Source organism: Juglans regia, chromosome 12 (assembly GCF_001411555.2).
Source record: "Juglans regia cultivar Chandler chromosome 12, Walnut 2.0, whole genome shotgun sequence".
NCBI classification, from domain to species: domain Eukaryota; kingdom Viridiplantae; phylum Streptophyta; class Magnoliopsida; order Fagales; family Juglandaceae; genus Juglans; species Juglans regia.
Window position 1 is genome coordinate 15825413 of NC_049912.1, and position 19934 is coordinate 15845346.

The following is a 19934-nucleotide window of genomic DNA, read 5'->3' on the forward strand; positions in this document are numbered from 1 at the left end:
TTGAGTATGTCTCCCACCCAAGCTGAGCTCCATGCTCGGACCTAATGCAGTCAAGTATATCTTCCGCCTGACTCTCCAAGCCAAGATTCCTACTCGAAAAGCTTCATCACTTAACACAAGCAAACAGAAAATTAGGGACCTACTCCTAAAATTTATTTTTCTACAATTTTCTACAAACTATCTCTATCGCTGTTGACTTGATGATTCTGAAGGCATTCTTATTGAGCAAGTCTGCCTTAAGAATCGCAGGCATCTGTTAAGGGGTAAAATTCCTTTGGCCCATATAGCATCCCAAGCCCAGCCCAAAAGGCCATCATCATGAAGCAAAAAAAAAAAAAAAAGAAGATAAGGAAGAAAGAGAAAGCAAGTGTTGGAGAGAAAGGTGGAAGGTGATAGAAAAGAGAGAAAAATGAGAAAGGGAGAAAGCAAGTCTGACATGCATGGGAGGAGTGGGATAAAGTTTACTTCCTCACCTTCCACTAATAGAGCCACAATAAAAGGGATTTGAGATCTGATGAAAGGGGACTTCTAGACGGCCAAACGACTGAGCAACAATTATGAGAATATATAGATCATCTTTAATCTCACAATGAGAGCTCAAGAGAGATTATCTTCTCTAGAAAAGAGGCCTCCAGCCTCTATTGTACAAAGAAAAATGAGAGACAATGAAAAACTGTAAAATACTCATATTATAATGAATTTTCCCTCTTAACGACCCGTAGACGTAGGCCCAACGTCAAATCACATAAATTTGTTTATCTTCATCTTTATTTACATTTTCTGTATTTATTTTCTATTCACTACTATAGATCTACATACGGGCACCGTACTACTACTTTGGACTGCCTCTTCTAGTCTTGGATAGGGGCATAAAAAAAATTAGAAAACCAGTACAACCGATCTGGTGCAGTGTGGTCCGGTGTAGTATCGGTTCTTAAGAACGGGAACCGGTCCTAAACAGGTACGATATCGATTTTTTGGTACAAACCATGCTACAATCGACCCATTCCAAAAGAATTGAACCATTATGTACCAAGAAAGAAAAAGAAACCGTATACCCTACACCTAAAAAAACTCATCCCTCGCAAGCATAACTTAGTAAAATCAAAGGCCACGTCAAACCTATAAGAGACTTCAGAACTGTCTTAAATAAGGCAAGCCAAGTCGGTCAATTATAAGAATACCTTTAAGCTAAAAAGGAAGATGTTCAACGGAAAACTAACCATTATTGCAGCCAATTCCTCTAAAATGAGCCAAACATTCCACTACAACATTAGCTTCCCTAAAGACATGTTAAAACCCTGCACCAGATACTTTATTTCCTCCCAAAAATCCTCTAAATACCATAAACTACACCTACCCTCCCTCAACCAAGTAAGCACTAGCATGGAGTCCATCCCAACAATTACATTATAACAACCCAGCTCCTTGCATTTTCGAAGCCCAAGCAGTAAAGCCATCATCTCTACTTTGTTATTAGAATCAATTCCAATATTAGCAGCAAAAGCGAATTGCAACAAACTTTTATCATTCACAATACGCCACCTGCACCCGAGTCCCTTGGATTCCCTTTGCTACTACCATCAATATTTAATTTAGACCATCTCGAACTCCATTTTTGCCATGAGAATGCAATAACCTTTTTCTATTTGTGCTACATTACTGGTACCTACAGCATGTTCAAGATTGCCACATCTCTTCTAAGTAATTTAGAAACAGCCTTAAGCTTAATACTCACCTAGCTTATCCAATACTTAACCGACCTCCACAAAGTAGCAACAGACTCCCTCTTCCCTTTCATGCGCGCTGAACATCTCCAACACCACAGGCTCCAAGTAATAATAATTGGTATTAAACCAATTAAATTACATACCTACGAAGAAATTTTGGTACGTCTGAACCATGCCTTAACAACCTCCCTCCATGATCTTTGAGCAACATAAGGTATCCCCAAAACATTAGAGGCCAACCTCCATATAGCCGCAGCAACTCTTCCCCTATAAAGCACATGGTTTAAGTCTTCGTGATATGAACCCGTGGGAATGAAATCCTTTGAACCCACAATCAATTTGAAAACTCACCCAAGAAAGTCAAAATCAAGTCAATAGATGGAGAATCTAGACCCGTTGAGAACTCGTTTCAAAAACCTAGATTATATTAAAATCTAGACTCGTTGAATAACCAGTCTCAAGAACCCAGATTACAATGAGGAACGCTACAAACGTTGTGATTTACCTTTGATAAGTTCAAAAATTCAATCAAGAACAAGATGAGTAAACTCAACTCACAATGAATAAATTCATCAAATTCATAAATCTTCTTAAAATGAGGCTACAAAGAATATTTAAACCGAAATTTAATTAAAGGCCTAACCAAAATAAAACCTTTTCTTCCAAAAATACCCCTGGATGAATAGTGCAGTGGCTATAATACCGCAGCTACAATACCTCTTTAAACCCTAGTTTCTAAAAAATAACTTTCCAAATAAGCCATTGGCCAAAATACAAGGCATTCCCAAAAACCCTAGTTCATAATAAATAAAACATATGTGAGCCAAGCATCCTCAAGCCCAATTATTCTAGACTAATTCCTATAACTAATAAAATAAGCCTCTTTAATTAAATAAACAAATCCAAGGCCTTCAATCACAAAAACATAATAATAGGTCCTAATTTATGTTGCACTATTCCATAGCTTGTATCACGTGGATGATCACTGGATCTCCTTCTCTGAAGCCCATCTTGAATATTTGGCTCTTGCTAGACTTGTCCCAAGTGGATTGCACCAATCCTTGCATTGCCTCATTCATCTTCTTGGCTCTTGACCTTGAAATTGGCTCAGCTGGAACTTGCAAAGGATCTTTAAGACTAGGTCCATCTTGGTGCCCATCATTCCCCCTCTCCTCAAAAGGATTCGATCTTAAATCTCCACCTGCATCAAAAGATTTCTTGTATCTCTAAGTTTATCAATTGCTTAGAGTGTCGTTTCATTGTTTCTCTTCTATTTCATTGTCACTTCTTGTGTGCTTGAATTCAATTGCTTGATTTTCATAATTGAATATTGCTGTTTGTGATTGAATTAGAGAAAAGAAAAGAAAAGAAAAGAAATGAGTGGTAAAGAAAAGAAAAGAAAGAAAGGAAAAGAAAATTCGAAAAAAAAAAAGAAGAAGAAAAGAAAAGGTAGCATATTCAAAAGTTGTTACATAGTTACAACAAAGAGAAAGAATGACATTTGTCGATTGAGCTTTATCGTCAAAGGGGTTAAATATATCTTTCTAGTTGGTATCTTGTTTTATAATTACTCTTTCTCTCGTATAAATTCTTTGAGTCTCGTGTCATTTTATTCTTTCCTTATTTCTTGTTCTTGGTTCTTGGATCTATATTACTGGTTGGAATAATTCAAGGTGGTTGTATTGTCTTGATTTAGTTCAACTAGTTCTTAAAGAATTTGAGCGGGAAAACTATTGAGGTAAAAGTCAAGAGAGTGTGAGACTATTTTTGAGAAAAAAGCCAATTAAGAGTGAAACACGAGTGAAGTGCTATTATTTGAGTATAAACATGTAAGGGAGTGTGTGAGGTTTTCCACTAATATTCTTTTTGTGTAGCACATTACGATATCTCATAAGAGTGACTCATCACCAAAAGGAATAGCAGATAACTCATCTTTTGTGTTGCAAGCCATGTAACAATAGTTTGAGCAGTTAAACTTGGTGTTGGGTGAAGTAAGGGATAAGATGGATCATCAAGAAGCAGTAATTAGAAATCTATAGGGCAAGAGAGATAGGAGGCGACGTGAGTCTAGTGTTGAAAATGGTTATGAGAATAAAGAGTATGGTGATTCTCTTGTTGACAGGTGTGCTCTCAATACACAAATCAAGATGGATGACACAGAGTAGAAGAGCGAGAACATTTTTCATACTAGATGCCACATCAACAACAATATATGTAGTATGATCATTGATGGAATGCGCTGTATTAATTTGGCTAGCACTACGTTAGTTGAGAAATTGAGTTTATTGACCTTGAAACATCCTAGACCCATACAGGTTGCAGTAGTTGAGTGATTGTGAGGAGGTTAGGATAAATAAGCAAGTGCTAGTTTCCTTTTCAATTGGGAAATACCAGGATGTGGTGCTTTATGATGTAGTGCCTATGCATGCTAGTCATACTTTGTTGGGCAAGTCGTGGCAGTATGATAGGAAGGTGATCTATGATGGATTAAGGAACGTGTACAGTTTTGAAAATGATGGAAAAATAATCAAACTTGCTCCTTTAACTCCAACAAAGGTTCATGGGGACCAACTGAAACTGAATAGTGAGGTTGATAAAAAATTAAAGAGTGAAAGTGAGAGTGATAAAAAACGCAAAAGTGAAAAAGAGATTGAGCTAAAAAGAAAGAGTGAAAGTGAGATTGTGCTAAAAAGCAAGAGTGAAGATGTGATTGAGAAAAAAAAATAGTGAGGCCAAAAAGAAGTGAGAGAGAAAAATGAGAGAGAAAAAAGATGATGGAGAGATTGAGACCTCAAGAAAAAAAGAGAATGAGTTAGAAAACAATTGTGAGGTTGCGAGTTAAAAAAAAGATGAAGAAAAATAGAGTGGAAAGAAAAAAGTGAGTGAAGAAAGTGTGAGAAAAATAAAAAGATAAGTGAGTTTTTATGCTAAGACGAGTCTTAATATTATCGAACTTGAAGTATCTTTGCCTAGTCTTGTTATCTCTTTGTTACAGGGATATGAGGTCGTGTTTCCTAGCGGTATTTTTAGTGGATTGCCACATATTAGAAAGGTAGAGCATTACATTGATTTTGTTCTAGGTGCGACAATCCCTACCCGACCTTTCTTTGAAGAACATGAGTCCTTGACGCACTTGAAGGGAGAAGCTAAGTTGAATAAAATGCATGTTAAGTGGGTGCAGACTTTTCCTCATGTAATCAAGTATACACAAGGTAAGGAAAATTTTGTAGTTGATGCTTTAGCAAGCAGGTATGTCATTGTCATCATTTTAGATGCAAAGTTATTGAGACTTGAATATGATAAGAAATTGTATGTTAATGATGATGGCTTGGCTAGTACTGTGTATGGAGTACGTGAGAAAGCATTGTTTGGTTAGTTCTATAGACTAGATTGGTATTTGTTTAAAGAGAATAGACCGTGTGAGCCTACTTGTCTTATGCGTGAGTTGCTTATGCATGGATTTGGTTTGATGGATCATTTTGGTGTAAAGAAAATTTTAGACGTGTTATATTAACATTTGTGAGAGTATCATTTGCCATTCATTGACTTGTTACATGAACGTTTGCGGGAGTATCATTTGCCTTTCATTAAGTTTGCATATAATTAGAGTGGTCATTTTGGTGTAAAAAAGATTTTAGACGTGTTGCATGAACGTATGTGGAAGTATCATTTATCATTCATTGACTTGTTGCATAAACGTTTGCGGGAGTATCATTTGCCTTTCATTGAGTTTGCATATAATTGGAGTGGTCATTTTGGTGTAAGGAAGACTTTAGACATGTTTCATGAACATTTGTGGGAGTATTGTTTGTCATTAATTGAGTTTGCATATAATTGGAGTGTTAAGGCTACTACTAAACTTTTACATTTTGAAATTGTTTATAGACTTAATCCATTTATTCATTTAGATTCAATGCATTTACCAGTTGATGACAGGAGTAGCTTGGATGGACTTTTCCAAATTCTTGAACAAATTAATGATAATGCATATCAAGTGGATCTTCTATGTAAGTATTATGTTTCTGCTATTTTCTATGCTACTAATCTTTTTCCCTTTGATGTAGGTGGAGATTTGAGGTCGAATCCTTTTGAGGAGAGGGGGAATGATAGGCACCAAGATGTACCTAGTCTTAAAGATCGTTTGCAAGTTCAAGATGAGCCAATTACAAGGTCAAGAGCCAAGAAGATCAAGGAGACAATGCAAGGATTGATGCAATCTACTTGGGACAAGTCTAGTAAGAGCCAAATATTCAAGATGCGCTTGAGAGAAGGAGATTCAGTGATCATCCACGTGATATAAGCTATGGAAGAGTACAACATAAATTAGGGCCTATTATTATGATTATGTAATTGAAGGCCTTGGACTTGTTTATTTCATGAAATGGGCTTATTTTATTAGTTATAGGAATTAGTCTAGAATAATTGGGCTTGAGGATGCTTGGCCCACATATGTCTTATTTCTTTTAAACTAGGATTTTTGGGAAGGCCTTGTATTTTGGCCAAAGGCTTATTTGAAAAATTACTTCTTAGGAACTAGGGCTTAAAGAGGTACTGTAGCCGAGTTACTGTAGCCATGACACTATTCATCCAAAGATATTTTTTAGAAGAAATGGGTTTATTTTGGCTAGGATTTTAATTAGGTTTTGGTTTAAATACTTTTTGTAACCTCATGTTAAGAAATTTATGAAATTTAATGAATTTATTCATTGTTAATTGAGTTTACTCTTCTTGTTCTTGATTGAACTTTTGAACTATCAAAGGTAAATCACAACCTTTGTGGCGTTCCTCCTTGTAAACTGGGTTCTTGAGACAAGTTCTTCAATGAGTCTAGATTTTAATATAATCTAGGTTCTTGAAACGATTTCTCAACGGGTCTAGGTTCTCCATCCATTAACTTGATTTTGGCTATCTTGGGTAAGTTTCCAACTTGATTGCAGGTTCAAGAGATTTCATTCCCACTGGTTCATATCACTTCGAAGGCACCCTTTACACAGCACTCAGATTTTGAAATTAAAGAAATACCGATACGCCATATACGATCATCAACACTAAAATTTTGAGATAAAGCTCGCCACATAGTAACCGAAAACTTCCTTGGCAAAACAGCATGCCAAATCCACTCTGACCATTGTCGTTCTGGAGCTACAACACGCACCAAATTCTAAGCACTGTGTTGAAACCTTACCATCTGAATTCCCAAATCAAGATATAAGAGCCCTTTTTTGTTCCTCCAATATTAGAAAAAATGCGATTAGTAATCTCACAACTAACAAGCTGCACTAATAGATCAATATCCCAACTATCATCCACCATACATTTGCCAAATACTCAAATTCTACTAAGCAATATTGTCCTGCTGAATACAAAGTGGACCTAAGTCCATCCACTTATCCCTCTAGAATGAAATATGTCCTTCCTTAGCAAGCCACTTGGAATTATTGAGTACAAATGGAACCAAGTCTATAACCATCCTCCAAAGTCTAGTACCTTTCTTAGGATTCACAAGAGAAATATGTTGATCTCGCACGTACTTTGCCCTAAAAAAATTCACCCATAAAGAGCTACCAGTCAACAGCTTCCAAACAAATTTAATATGTAGCGACTTTTTGATATCTAACATATTTCTGAGACCAACACCTCCCTCATCAGTTGGCTTACAAAGCAAGTCCCAAGACACCCACTTGTGCTTAGGCTCGCCATCCAAGGAGCCCTAAAAAAATTGCTAAACAACTTCTTCATGGTGTTCAAAATAGATTTTGGAGCATGAATAACTGCCAACAAATGTACAGTCATACTGGATAGGACATGTTGTAACAAAATCAGCCTTGCACCCGACGATAGGAATTTCATCTTCCACCCTTCTATTTTGTGTCGAATACGCTGCATCAATTCTTTCAAATAAACACATTTCATCCAGCCAGATATAATAGGAACCCCAACATATTTAACCGGAAAGTGACCTTCTGAAAAACCTATCAAACAAAGAAGCAAACGCGCCTAGGAGCCAAAATTTTAGAAGAGAAAAATATGGATGATTTAGTCACATTTACCACTTGACCGGACCAACTTACATACAAACAAAGAGTATCATTAAATTCCTTAACCGACATTTTCCCACCATTCGGAAAAATGACCATATCATCCACATAAAGAAGATGTGAAATTAAAGTGCCACCTCTCTGATGAGAAAAAAACCCAATCTCTCCTGCTTCAAACCTGCTCTTCAGAAAAAGAGTGAAAACCTCCTCCACTAGAATAAATAAATAAGGCGAAAGTGGATCTTCTTGACAAAGACTCCTCCCACCTTTAAAGAAACCTTTAGTCATCTCATTCATAACAGCCAAATATCACGGTGTAGCCACACATTGATTGATAAGATTGCATACCTCAAAGGAGAAACCAAAAGCCCAAAGCACATGTTTTAAAAATTCCCAATCAATAGTGTCATAAGCGTTAGCCATGTCTATCTTCATCATAATATTCTCACCTTTAATTGGCTTGTTAATGTCATGTATTAACTCTTGAGTAAGACTAATATTGTTAAAGCTACTTCTCCTAGGAAGAAAGGCACCTTGCTCCAAAGAAATAAAATGGTTCAAAACCAACAAAGAGCTTGACTTTCAGCTTTTTGAACATCAACATGCACTAATTCTAAGAGATCAGGCAATTGACTTCATGGTCTAGTTTGGAGGAAAGAATCAAAATAAACAATTGCCTCATCATGTATAGCTTCTGGAGAAGAAAGAACCCGACCATCACTCAGGTGCATATCAATTACAACCTTATGCTTCCTCGCCTGCAAAGCTGGAAAAAAAAAAAGAAGAATTAATTTCACCATGATCAACCCAAGATCGCTTGACTTGTTGAGCAATACAGGTCTCCTCCCTTTTAACCAAGCATAAAGCTCTAGCTTAGAGGCCAAAACCTCATTCTCAACCTCCTATGAAAATCCTTCTTGAAATCGTGTATCACCTTCCTCTACTCTCGCTTCCAACCTTTTAATATGCTCCCCAGTCCACCCAAAAACCTCCTTATTCCAGTTCCTAAGAACCAATTTGAGTCTTTTTAATTTAAAGGTAAGCTTCAAAAGACCCGAACCACAAGTAACCTCCTGCCAAGACTTAGAGACACACCTCCAAAAATCCTCATGAGATATCCACATTTGTTGGAACTTGAAGGAGGTCGGGCCATACCTCAGCGATATGTCAGACATCCCAAGAATAATTGGAGCATGATCTGAGGTTCTACGATCTCAATACTTAATTTCACAAGATGGATAGAGGTCCAAACATTTAGAATTACAAAAACCCCTATCCAAACGAGCCCAACTACGCACCAAACCCCCTTGCCCATTACACCAAAAGAACTTATTGCCACTAAAAGGAAGATCAATAAAATCTCCAGCATCAATAAAATTGCAGAAATCCTTCATTGCACAAGGCAACCTCGTATTGCCTTCCCATCTCTCCCTATCATCACTAATAATATTGAAATCACCAAGAATTATCCACAGTAATTGAAGAGTACCGAAAGATAAAATCTTAGACCATAGACGATGTCGTTCCCAGTATAAACACTTTCCATAAATAGCTGTAACCACCAATGAAGAATCAATCAACAACGCAATCTGTTGATTAGAGAAATTGAGAACACTAACCTTCACTTCTTTTTCCCAGAAAATCTATAACTTCTTGTCTTTAATACCATTTGAAAAACACTCATCAAATTGTAAAATGTGATGCCAACGCAAAAGCTTACTTTCATCTCTAAAATGCTCCGCCACAATCAATATTTTTGGTTTATGCTTTTTCAGCAAGATCTAAGTCTACTCCTTGGGGTCCCAAGGCCTTAGACGTTCTAAAACATAATTTTATCAATCATAAATTCAACCGAGATGGCCTACTAGGAGCCCTAAACGAACTGCGTAACACTCTGCCTAGAACCACATCCTTCTTATCCAGTTATGAATCAAAAAATTCATCCTACTCCTTCCCTAAATTAGGAAGCTCACCTTCACCCTAAAAAACTGAGCCAGCTTTATCTCCCTCCCCAAAAAAACAACTACTTGCAACTCTTGCTCATGACTAGACAAAACCCCCAACACATCCCCCATAAACAGAGCATGTGCTAACACCAACTCTGCAGCACCTGGTTCCACAGACCCACTAACAAAATTGTCAACAATCAGAGCCCCATCATCTTGGGCCCCACTAGATTCCCCATGCACAAAACCACTCCCCTTGCACGTGGTCAAAAGCAAATTCTCTTGGACATCATGCATATCATGCACGTTCTTAGACACCAAAGCAGAGCCTGGCTCGACTTCTTAACCTCCCTCGCCAACTAAGAGTTCTTTGCCAACTCCCCCATCAGACTTAGGATTTTCATTAGCATGCAAGTCCTCCAAATCTCCTCCCTTAGAAACCCCTTGAACAATGTCTTTATTAGCCTAAACCTCTGGTCTTTTTGGAACCCAAACACATCCTGACTTGCCATTTTCTTTCTTTTTCTCAATTCTTTCCGCCTGCTATTTACAAGTACCTTGATTTTGACCTTGCACTTTGCAACACATACAAAATGTAGGCAAAGTTTCAAAAACCACCTGTTCACAAATACTCATGGGATTTTTTGGCATACCAATCAAAAAGGACTGAATCGGATCAACAGTGATATTCATCAAGACACAGACCCACGCACCATCTGTCTTTGTGGCACATCATGTGGCATTATCCCTTTTCAAATTGGTACCAATAGGAGCCGTGATACTTTTCAGAAAGGCTTCATGATAGAAATTCAATGGAAGACCAGGAAGTGTAATCCAAACTAGGGCCATAATCGGTTCAGACACCTCTGTAAAATCCGTAGACCACTGAAATATTTAGTAACTCACACCATCGACGTCTCAGCTCTCTCTAGTCATAGTCTTCAAAAAATCCTCCTCATTCGAGAACCAAATGAACATGTTGTGAGGCCTCAACATCGCCGACACCATGGGCTAAGATCTTAATCCCTAGTGCCCATGAATGAAGCCTCTGATCATGTCCAGTGATGGCCTTTGGCGCAAAAATTTCAACACAACAGCATACCAAAAAGGCGCTACAGACCTTTCCGCTTCTTCCTTAGAGAATTGAACAAAAGCTTCTCCCTCCAGGGCTTTCGGTTTCCTAAAAGGGACAATCACCTCATGGATGGCCTAAGGAGATTGAGAAACAAGATCTGCGAAAGACTGAGATCTGCCTGCCAATGCCAAGGAGCCAAGAGGATCCTCGATGGCAATCATACGAATGATTGCACCAAGCAAACCCTAGCAAAGCACAAGCAAACCCTTTTTTTAACATTTTTATGTAAGTTAGACACTACTTATACTAGTATAATTAGACACTAATTCCACTATTTTAATCTTATTTTTCAAGTTTATTAATCTCACTAATAAGTTAGACACTACTTATACTATGCTAGTATAATTGAACATTAATGAATTAGTTATTGTTAATAAGAAATACTAAACTCTAACAATCAAGTTTAGTATTTAAAAAATTATAATATTACACTTATATAGTGCTACACGAGTAAATGGTAAACTGTAAAACCGGACCGAAACCAAGAAAGCTAAAAGTTTCGATTTTAGTGATGTATTGGTCCGTATCGGTTCTTAAATTTTCAAAACCGGTATATATGAGTTTGGTTAGAAAAATTCTCTAAAATCGGACCGAACCAGACGGATTACACCCCTAGTCTTGGACTACCTCAGTGGGCCGGGAATGACTGTTTCTCTTATTCTAACCTGTTGTGCGATTTTTGGCATCAACAATAGAATTGTTAAATTTAAAAAAATTCTAATGTTGTTGATAGGCTTTTAATTAGCAAGTTTAAGATTTCCATAAATTAAAAGGAAGCATAATTAAAATAGAGCTTTGTTATTCTTCATTTCCACATGCCACACAACACACTTATATTTATTTTTTTATAATTTTTTTTATAATTGTTTTAGTTTTATTCTTCCTAAACTAATTGAGTTCTTCTACTCATCATCCATACACCACACATTTAGTAAAAGAAAAAAATTAAAAAAAAATTATTATGGTGTGTGATATAAGAATGATGAGTATAATTTTTTATTAAAATAATATTATAAAAAAGATGGATGAATGAAGAAAAAGGAAAACGAAAAGTTGGGAAAATAAATTAAATCAGGCCAACCTACATCCACAATATCCTCATTATGACCTTAAAATAGAATGGCGTTGTAAGAACAATTCATGTTTCAAATGTCTGCCAGTCCAATATGTTCAATATTAAGTAGCAATGGAACAATAGATCCCTAGAAAACCATAAAATTGAGGAGGATATAAGAGTTCACTTTCTTTCAAAAATAAATTAAAGACCAACATTTCAATACCGAAAATTATCCCATCTCGTCAAAATAATAGATATACCAATAAACCCCAATTCAAGTGTTTCTAATTTACAATAATGCAAAATAAACTAACGTTTAGGCCTCGTTTGGTTACACATATGAGATGAGATGAAAAATATGTGAATAGTATTGAGATAGTTTGTAAAGAATAGTGAAATCATTTGAGTTAAGATGTTTTATGAAATTTTAGAAAATGAGAGAAAAAGTTGAATAACAGTATTATGAAGTTAAAATATTGTTATAATATTATTTTTGTTTTGGGGTTTGAAAAATTTGAATTGTTTTTTATGTTTTGTTTGAAAGTTTAGAAAGTTGTAATAATTAGATGAAAAATTCAAAAAATTAAAATTGAAAAGTGCATGTTTGTGTTTTAATAGTATTTAGATGTTGAGATGAGATAAAATTATCAGTGAAATCAAATGGGGTTTTAGAACATCTAGGCTGATTGGCAAGAATGATTGAGCAAAAACCATATCCAAATTTTTCCCCCTCATCCGGAAGCGATTTCAAATACTTGAGCTCCTTCGCACCTCGGCTCGATTATGTTACTAACTACACGAGAGTTGAGGGAGAGGAAGAAAGAGATTATGTAGACTTTTATTAGAACGATGGTGTTTGAGGATTTTTTAAATCGGGCGGGCTGGGTTTGATTCCTTTAGACTTGGGCTGGGTATGACAGATATAGCCTGCTATTGTAGCAAATAAAAATTCTCGAGGCCTTATAATAATGATGATGATGCTAATTGACAGTAGTAATAACAATAACAACAGAATGACTTATTTGCTTTATCTAACCTCAATGTGGCAGATATTTTCTGTCCGATGGATGCTGAGTGGTTTGATGATATTTTGCTAGAACCTCTTATCATCGTTAGGGAAACGGTGGGCCTACCATTTGGAACATTCTTTTTCCTCGCGCCGGTATAAATTAAGCAAACATTCTAAATGGTAAATATTGACTGTCTCACGAGAAAAATAGAAGGAATTATTTTCCTGTTTCACATTCTTGGAGGCTCGCATTCCTCATAGGTGGTCATAGTATGATATCCGAAATAGGGCTCCATGAATTAGGGATGGGTGGTGATCCTGCCTGGGCGGCACAAGCAACCTCGCCCACCTTACACGTAGGGAACATACGCAACGGGGGCAGGGGTAGTTATATATATTAAGGGTGGAAATATGTGACACGACCCGTTAACCCAATACAAACACGACACGATAAAAGTGGGTTAGGGTTTAGCCTTAATGGGTTCAGGTCAAAATGGGTTGACCCGTTAAGACACGATTGCTTAACGGGTCACTAACGGGTCAACCTGTTAAGAAAATTAAATTTACCTTTATACCCTTAGACCTAAAGGGCAAGGAAGACGCTCCACTTCCTTCTTCAAGTTCTAAATTTGTTTAAATCTGTGTTTTTAATTTTTTATTATATTTGAGATTGAAACATTAATATATTTACATTGTATATTTTGTTTATTATATTTGAAATGTAATTTTAATAATAAATATTATTACAAATTGTGTGAATCATATTTGTTTGGATTGTAATTTTAGACTTGTAGTTAGTTTTTCATTTTTTATAGATATTATTTATATTTAAATATTTATATAAAATCAATTAAGTCAAACGGGGTCGTGTCATGTCGTATCGTGTCTGTTCAACCTATTAACGTAAACGGGTTGAAACGGAACGGATCGTGTCGTGTCGCATCGTGTCAATTTATTTCTTATTCATTAATGGGTCATAACGGGTCATATCGTGCTAACCCGTTATCTTACCGTGTCGTGTTCGGGTTTGAAATTTTGACACGAAATTCTTAACGGATCGTGTTCGTATCGACCCATTAAGTGTAATGTACATACCTTGACACGACATGAACACGACTCGTTAACACGATTTGACACCCCTAAATTATATATACATATAATTGTTACCAAAACGCCGCCGATTTGATAACAATTTTTTTAAAAGGCAATTGTGTTGTTTTGGGGTTAAGTTAAACCTTACCTCCTCTCCCTCTAGTCTCTCTTCATCTTCCCCCTCTCTCTCTCTTTCCTCAAATTGCTCTCTCTGTCTCTCGATTTTCTCAGAGCCTCTCTTCCTTGCCATCCTTTTCTTCCCTCTTCTTCTCATCCTCTTCCTCAACGTCTCCTCCTCTTTTTCTCTCAAACATCTCTCTCTCTATTTTTATTTTTGATTTGTTGTTTATTATTTTGCAAATAATTTTTTTACTAGTTTAGGATTTTTTTTATTGTGGGTTTGTTGTGTATTTTACTATTTTGTCGTGGATTTGTATTTTTGTGAGTTTCTTTTTGTAGATTTGTATTTATTTTTTTACGGCTGTCTGCATAAATATACAAACCCAAGATGAGTGCAAACATTAACAAAAGTATTCAGTTAATTTTGGGAGTTTAAAATATAGAAAAATTCTACTCATCATCCTCACACTAAACACCACATATAATTTTTTTATGAGTGCTGCTAGGGTGTTGCCCAGTAGTAACCGCTGGGCGTGGCCCCTAGGCAAAATTCCATTTTAAATTGTTTTTTCATTTTTCTTATTCATATATTTTTTAATATTTTTAAAAATTTTAAAAAATATATAAAAAATATCAATACACTAATAGTCACTTTCTTAATCAATAAGTAAAAGAAAGAAATGTGAAAAAGAATTAAATGCATGAGCGGTCCAAATGAGGGGGCAAAATCATGGGGCGGCGTATATATATAGTAACATTATTATTTTTTTCTTACCAAATGTGTGGTGCATGAATGATGAGTAGAAGAAATCAATTACTTTAGAAAGAATAAAAACAAAAAGATAAAAATAAGTATGATGTATTGTGTGAGGATGATAAGTAGCAAATCTTTAAAATATAAGATAACCCTAAAGGAAGATTACCCTTTAAAACAACGTGCAACTTTCATGGAAGAGTAATGCTGCATACAGTACTCATAGAGTGCGCAAGTACTGCATTATCGTTTTGAAAAAGACTAGGATCTATTATTAAATAAGTAATATTTTTTATTATTTAAATATCATATTTATTCACTTTTTACAAAGAGATTGCGTAGCTTGCTCATTCCTCGAATACAGATATGATTTCTCTTCGTGTAACTAATTTAAAAGTCTATACATATATGCATGGTTCAATGTGAAAACGCACTCATAAACAGGAGAATTATTTGAGCATGCGTCCCTGGTCGTGAGTACCGATATAGTGATCTTTCATATCTTACCTCCATTTCTACTGTCAGACAGGCGTACAGACAAACAAAGAAGTAATAGGAGCCGTCGTTCCTTCTCGAATCACTAGCATGCATAAGATCATATATATCACCCATAAGAGAAGCAAACATAAAGACAAACGCGCACGCACACACAAAAACACGGGGAGATATTGTCTAGTATCATAAAGGGTATTTATCAGATCCTATACATTACCGGCCGGTCGTTTATCTTTGATATAGATATACAATAGAGGCAAAATGATTGCCATACTGGATCTGTACATGCATATGTGCATGCGTGTCCAACAAATTATGAGTAACCTATACGTGCTTTCAAAACTTATAACCAGTCCCTGTATATATATATTTATACCTTTTCCCTTCTGGATCCCTTTCCCTATTATGTTCAACATGTAGAACAGTTCAATACTGATCATTTAGAGAAGTTATCAGCTAAAGTCTGCATGACCTTAACCTGGGTGGCAAGGCATGTTATATAGTGGGCTGTCTCCTCCAACAAGCTGCATATATCCATTGTTTTTCCACCTGGTACAAGCTGTCTAAGCTTTTTGGCTTGGCCTAGCTCTCCTGGGGAATAACTCCTAATGACCCTTTTCTTCTTCAAGCTGCCAAGAGAGCTCCTCCCCATTCTACTCATGTGGCGCCTTGCTCGGCTTCCAAGCTTGGAAAGAACAGCCCTGCTCCAAGCCCTCCTCGATCCAACTGCATGAGCCATTGACAAATAAGCCGCGATCTTGATTCTCTGGCTTTTTGTACGAACTCCCTCGATGGATAAGGAACCGGGTCTAGGGTTTCGGTTTCTCATATGCAAGAGAGCAGAAACAAATCTACGAGCAAACTTGACTCTGCGAGAGTTGGAGTTCCGGGTTGCACCCTTCGAGATCATTGTGGGTACAAAGAATATCCCAAATTAACTATGTCGATGGGGATCCAAATCCTAGCAATCTGACAGAAGTGTTCTTTTGCTGTGAAAGGCAGAGACAGATGAGCATTAAAGATTGGAAGTTGAGATTTTCTTCTGACACAAAGGGTCCTCTCTTGCTTGCAAGTACGAAAGGCAAAAACTCAGATCTGACACAAAGATTGATGGAGCGAGAAAAATGGTTATTGAGGACATAAGATATTGATGAAGAAGCTAATTATGGGTTAGATTTGTGGGGAAAAATGGGATTGAATTTGGACGGCCAGAGATAGTTTAGAGTTTGATCTAACCATGATTTTATTTACAACTTAATTAATGTGGTTATCTTTATCTTTAGATATGCCATTTGTGTGCCAGAAATAGAGAGCGTGGGAATCACGCTACGGCTGGCAAAAGTCATTAATTAGTATTAAATTGTACAGATTGCTTTATGTTGTGAAAGAATGTTAGCCCACCATCATATCAACGGCGATAATTTTAAATTTGTATGAGTTAAGTTTAAAATTAAAAATGAAATAAAATATTATTAGATTATATTTTTTAATTTTTTTTTGTTTTAAAATTTAAAAAAAAATTGAATTATTTATTCTATTTTGTATGAAAATTTAAAAAAATTATAATGATTAGATGAGATGAATTAAGACAAGTATTAGACGTCTTTTATATGAAAAGAAATATGCACCTTAAATAATTTCTTAAGTTTAAATAATTTCTTATGAGACGACTTTTGATTGTGGGCAAACTTTGGGTATTTTAATTAAAAAAATATAGAGTATATTATTAAAATATTAATTTTTTATATGAATCTTAAGTTTTTTAATTTGTTTTTTAAAAAGAAATATGTAGGATTTCTAGACCCTAAAAATATACAAATCTTTTCATAAATATATAAGATTAGTTTGAAATCAATTTGGTTGACTCTAATTCAATTTGTTAAATGAATTGCTGTAAAGAAAAAATTATAATCGTCTATTGATGAATAATCATAAAGCCAGTTTAAAAGTCTAATTTCTGACAGGCGCTCGTGAATAAGGAAATTTTTTACAATACAGCAAGCTATATATTTAAAATAGAGCTCGACTTTTGATGTAGATATGCATATGAATTTATTTATATAAAAAATAATGTAGACATAAACACGATATATAAAAATAAATTTATAAATTAACGTGATTTGATATATAATAAGTTAAATTATAAAATTATTTTTATTATAAAATAAATTTAATATAAATCTCATCAGTTACTTTTATAAAATCTATTTATATAAACTCAGCTTAAGTAAATTACAGCATTTTTATCATAGAAAGATGCCATTTGTTATCGCCCAAGGAATGCCGACATATTACAAAAGGAAAATGATAGAAAAAGAATTGGGAAAGTCACAAACAATCATTATAAAGAAAAAGAATTTCACTTTTTAAAGTAGTGTGTGATAGCGTTCTGTACCGTCTTCTATACACAATCTAGAGTGCTATATACATAGCGTGCATAACAATCGCTAGCTAGCAGAGCATCCACGAACCAAAGTTTTATGTAATCTCATTTTCATGGAATGGGGGAGAGGTTGGGAGAAGTGGATTAGTGGACCTACCAAGGGCCAACCACTACATGATCGCACATGCTTCAGTTTCCCACTTGCCCAATGGAACCTTTCTCTCTTTTCTAATCTTCAATTAATACTAATTCCTTGTCCAAATATGTTTTATGTCCACATTAGGTCAAAACAACTCCCTTGCTACCATAAATTCTCTCTCTCTCTCTCTCTCTCTCTCTCTCTCTCTCTCTCTCTCTCTCTTGCAAGATAATCAATGTTTTGCGAAATAACAACTTAGTTCTAAAACTTTAAACTAATGAAAATATGTAAAATTTATTATTAATATTCTTAACACTCTCATTCACAAGTAAGCCAGACTCTCTCAGAATCAGGATTTAAACTCAAGACTTTTGTTTTAATACTATGTAAAATCACCACTTATTCCAAAAATTTAAATTGATAAAATAAAATAAATTTATTATTTATATCCTTACTATTACTTCCCCTCAAGTGTAAGCTAGATATTTCACCACTAAAATGCATCGTCAATCACTCTAATCATTCTCTGTTTTATTTTTTTAATTTGGAAACACCTCTAATTTGACAAGAATTCTCTCCAATTTAGGTTAACTAAAAGGGTTGGCTACCAAAGTACGTACAATAGTTTTTCTTCCCCTTAGATGCTCAAAAGAGAAATGTTGCAACCGGTTAAGTTGATCTTTTGGCGCGAGACTTTTGAGACAAAATTGAAATTTTTGGAAAAACACGAATAGTCTTGACTTTCATAGTAGTCACTACAACACAATTGAGTTTTTGTGACGGTTTTGAATTTGTGACAGTCCTGAAATCATCAAAAAAATCAATTTATGTGATGGTTTCAGGCAACTGTCACAAAAGGTAGACGAGAAATGGTTTTATGTTCGAACTATAATATTGTTCTGTTCGAACATAAGCCAGACAATATCGTTTTGTAATGATTACATTTGAACGTATAAAATGTTACCTTTGAACAGTTCATATACGTTCGAACATTAAGTCCACTTACGTGTGAACGTATAAGTTATTCATTTAAACGTTTGAACGATAATCATTAATGTTCGACAGTGAATTGTTTTAAAATGAAAAATTGAATTTCAAATTAAAAAAGACTAAGAATTCAAATACCAAAACACTAGATATATTAAATAATATTGTTTGTTACATAAAGTATTGTGACGCCCCTACCTCTGCTTGGGATGGAACAGAGATTTTGAGCGTTGGGATATGCAACACAAGGTCACATACCCCTATATATAACAGTTAATATGCAATGCAGCCTAGTATGCAACTAACAGTATGCAATAATCACATCGGAAATAAAATGTGTAAGTATAAAATACGCCAGAATAACTAAAAACATCACAACTTCATTAGAAATCATTAAGTTCAAAATACCAATGTAGCATAGACTTAGTACAACTAAGAATTAAAGTCAAATAACTATTTTCATGCGATTTAAATCGTGAAGGACTTGGGATATAAACATCAGGATTAAATCCAATCTCCTCTTAAGGTTCGGCTCCTCCTCAATTAGTTGGATTCAGCGCTCCATCTAGATCGATATCCTCAAGATCTGGCACAACTTCTATCATTCCAAGTGGAATGATAGTGGTCACACAAGGGGTGCGATTTATTCAAAATTTCAATAAGTTAAACAATCAATGTGCACAAAGATAAATTAAGCATGAAGAATGATAAATCTGTAATGCATTAAATGCAGAAAGAAAATCAGTATGCATGTCTCTCATCCAGATTCTTCAACATTTCAGAAAAATTGAGACATAGGTTAATAAACATTTTTGCCATCATTTTTGAAAACATAACTTCATCATAACTTTCATCATTATTAGCAATTTGTAATTATAACGTGTGGTAACATCACAATTCCTCACATGCACTATGAGTACCTGCCGGTAACCGTAATACAACTCACGTTGAAACTACGTTATCTATAGACTCGTTCTCAATGCATTCGTAAATATAACATAACATCATAATGTATACACCTATCTGCATTAGGTGTCATAACATATTGA

The 19934-nt window shown here is 35.3% G+C and overlaps 1 protein-coding gene across 1 annotated transcript; it reads right to left on the reverse strand.

The window, feature by feature from the left end:
- Nucleotides 1–15419: 15419 nt before the first annotated feature.
- LOC118343991 (transcription factor IBH1-like) lies at nt 15420–16606 on the reverse strand. The gene has a single exon (XM_035683680.1). It carries the CDS (start codon nt 16284–16286, stop codon nt 15813–15815), a length of 474 nt encoding a protein of 157 aa, XP_035539573.1. The 5' UTR covers nt 16287–16606; the 3' UTR covers nt 15420–15812.
- Nucleotides 16607–19934: the final 3328 nt, after the last annotated feature.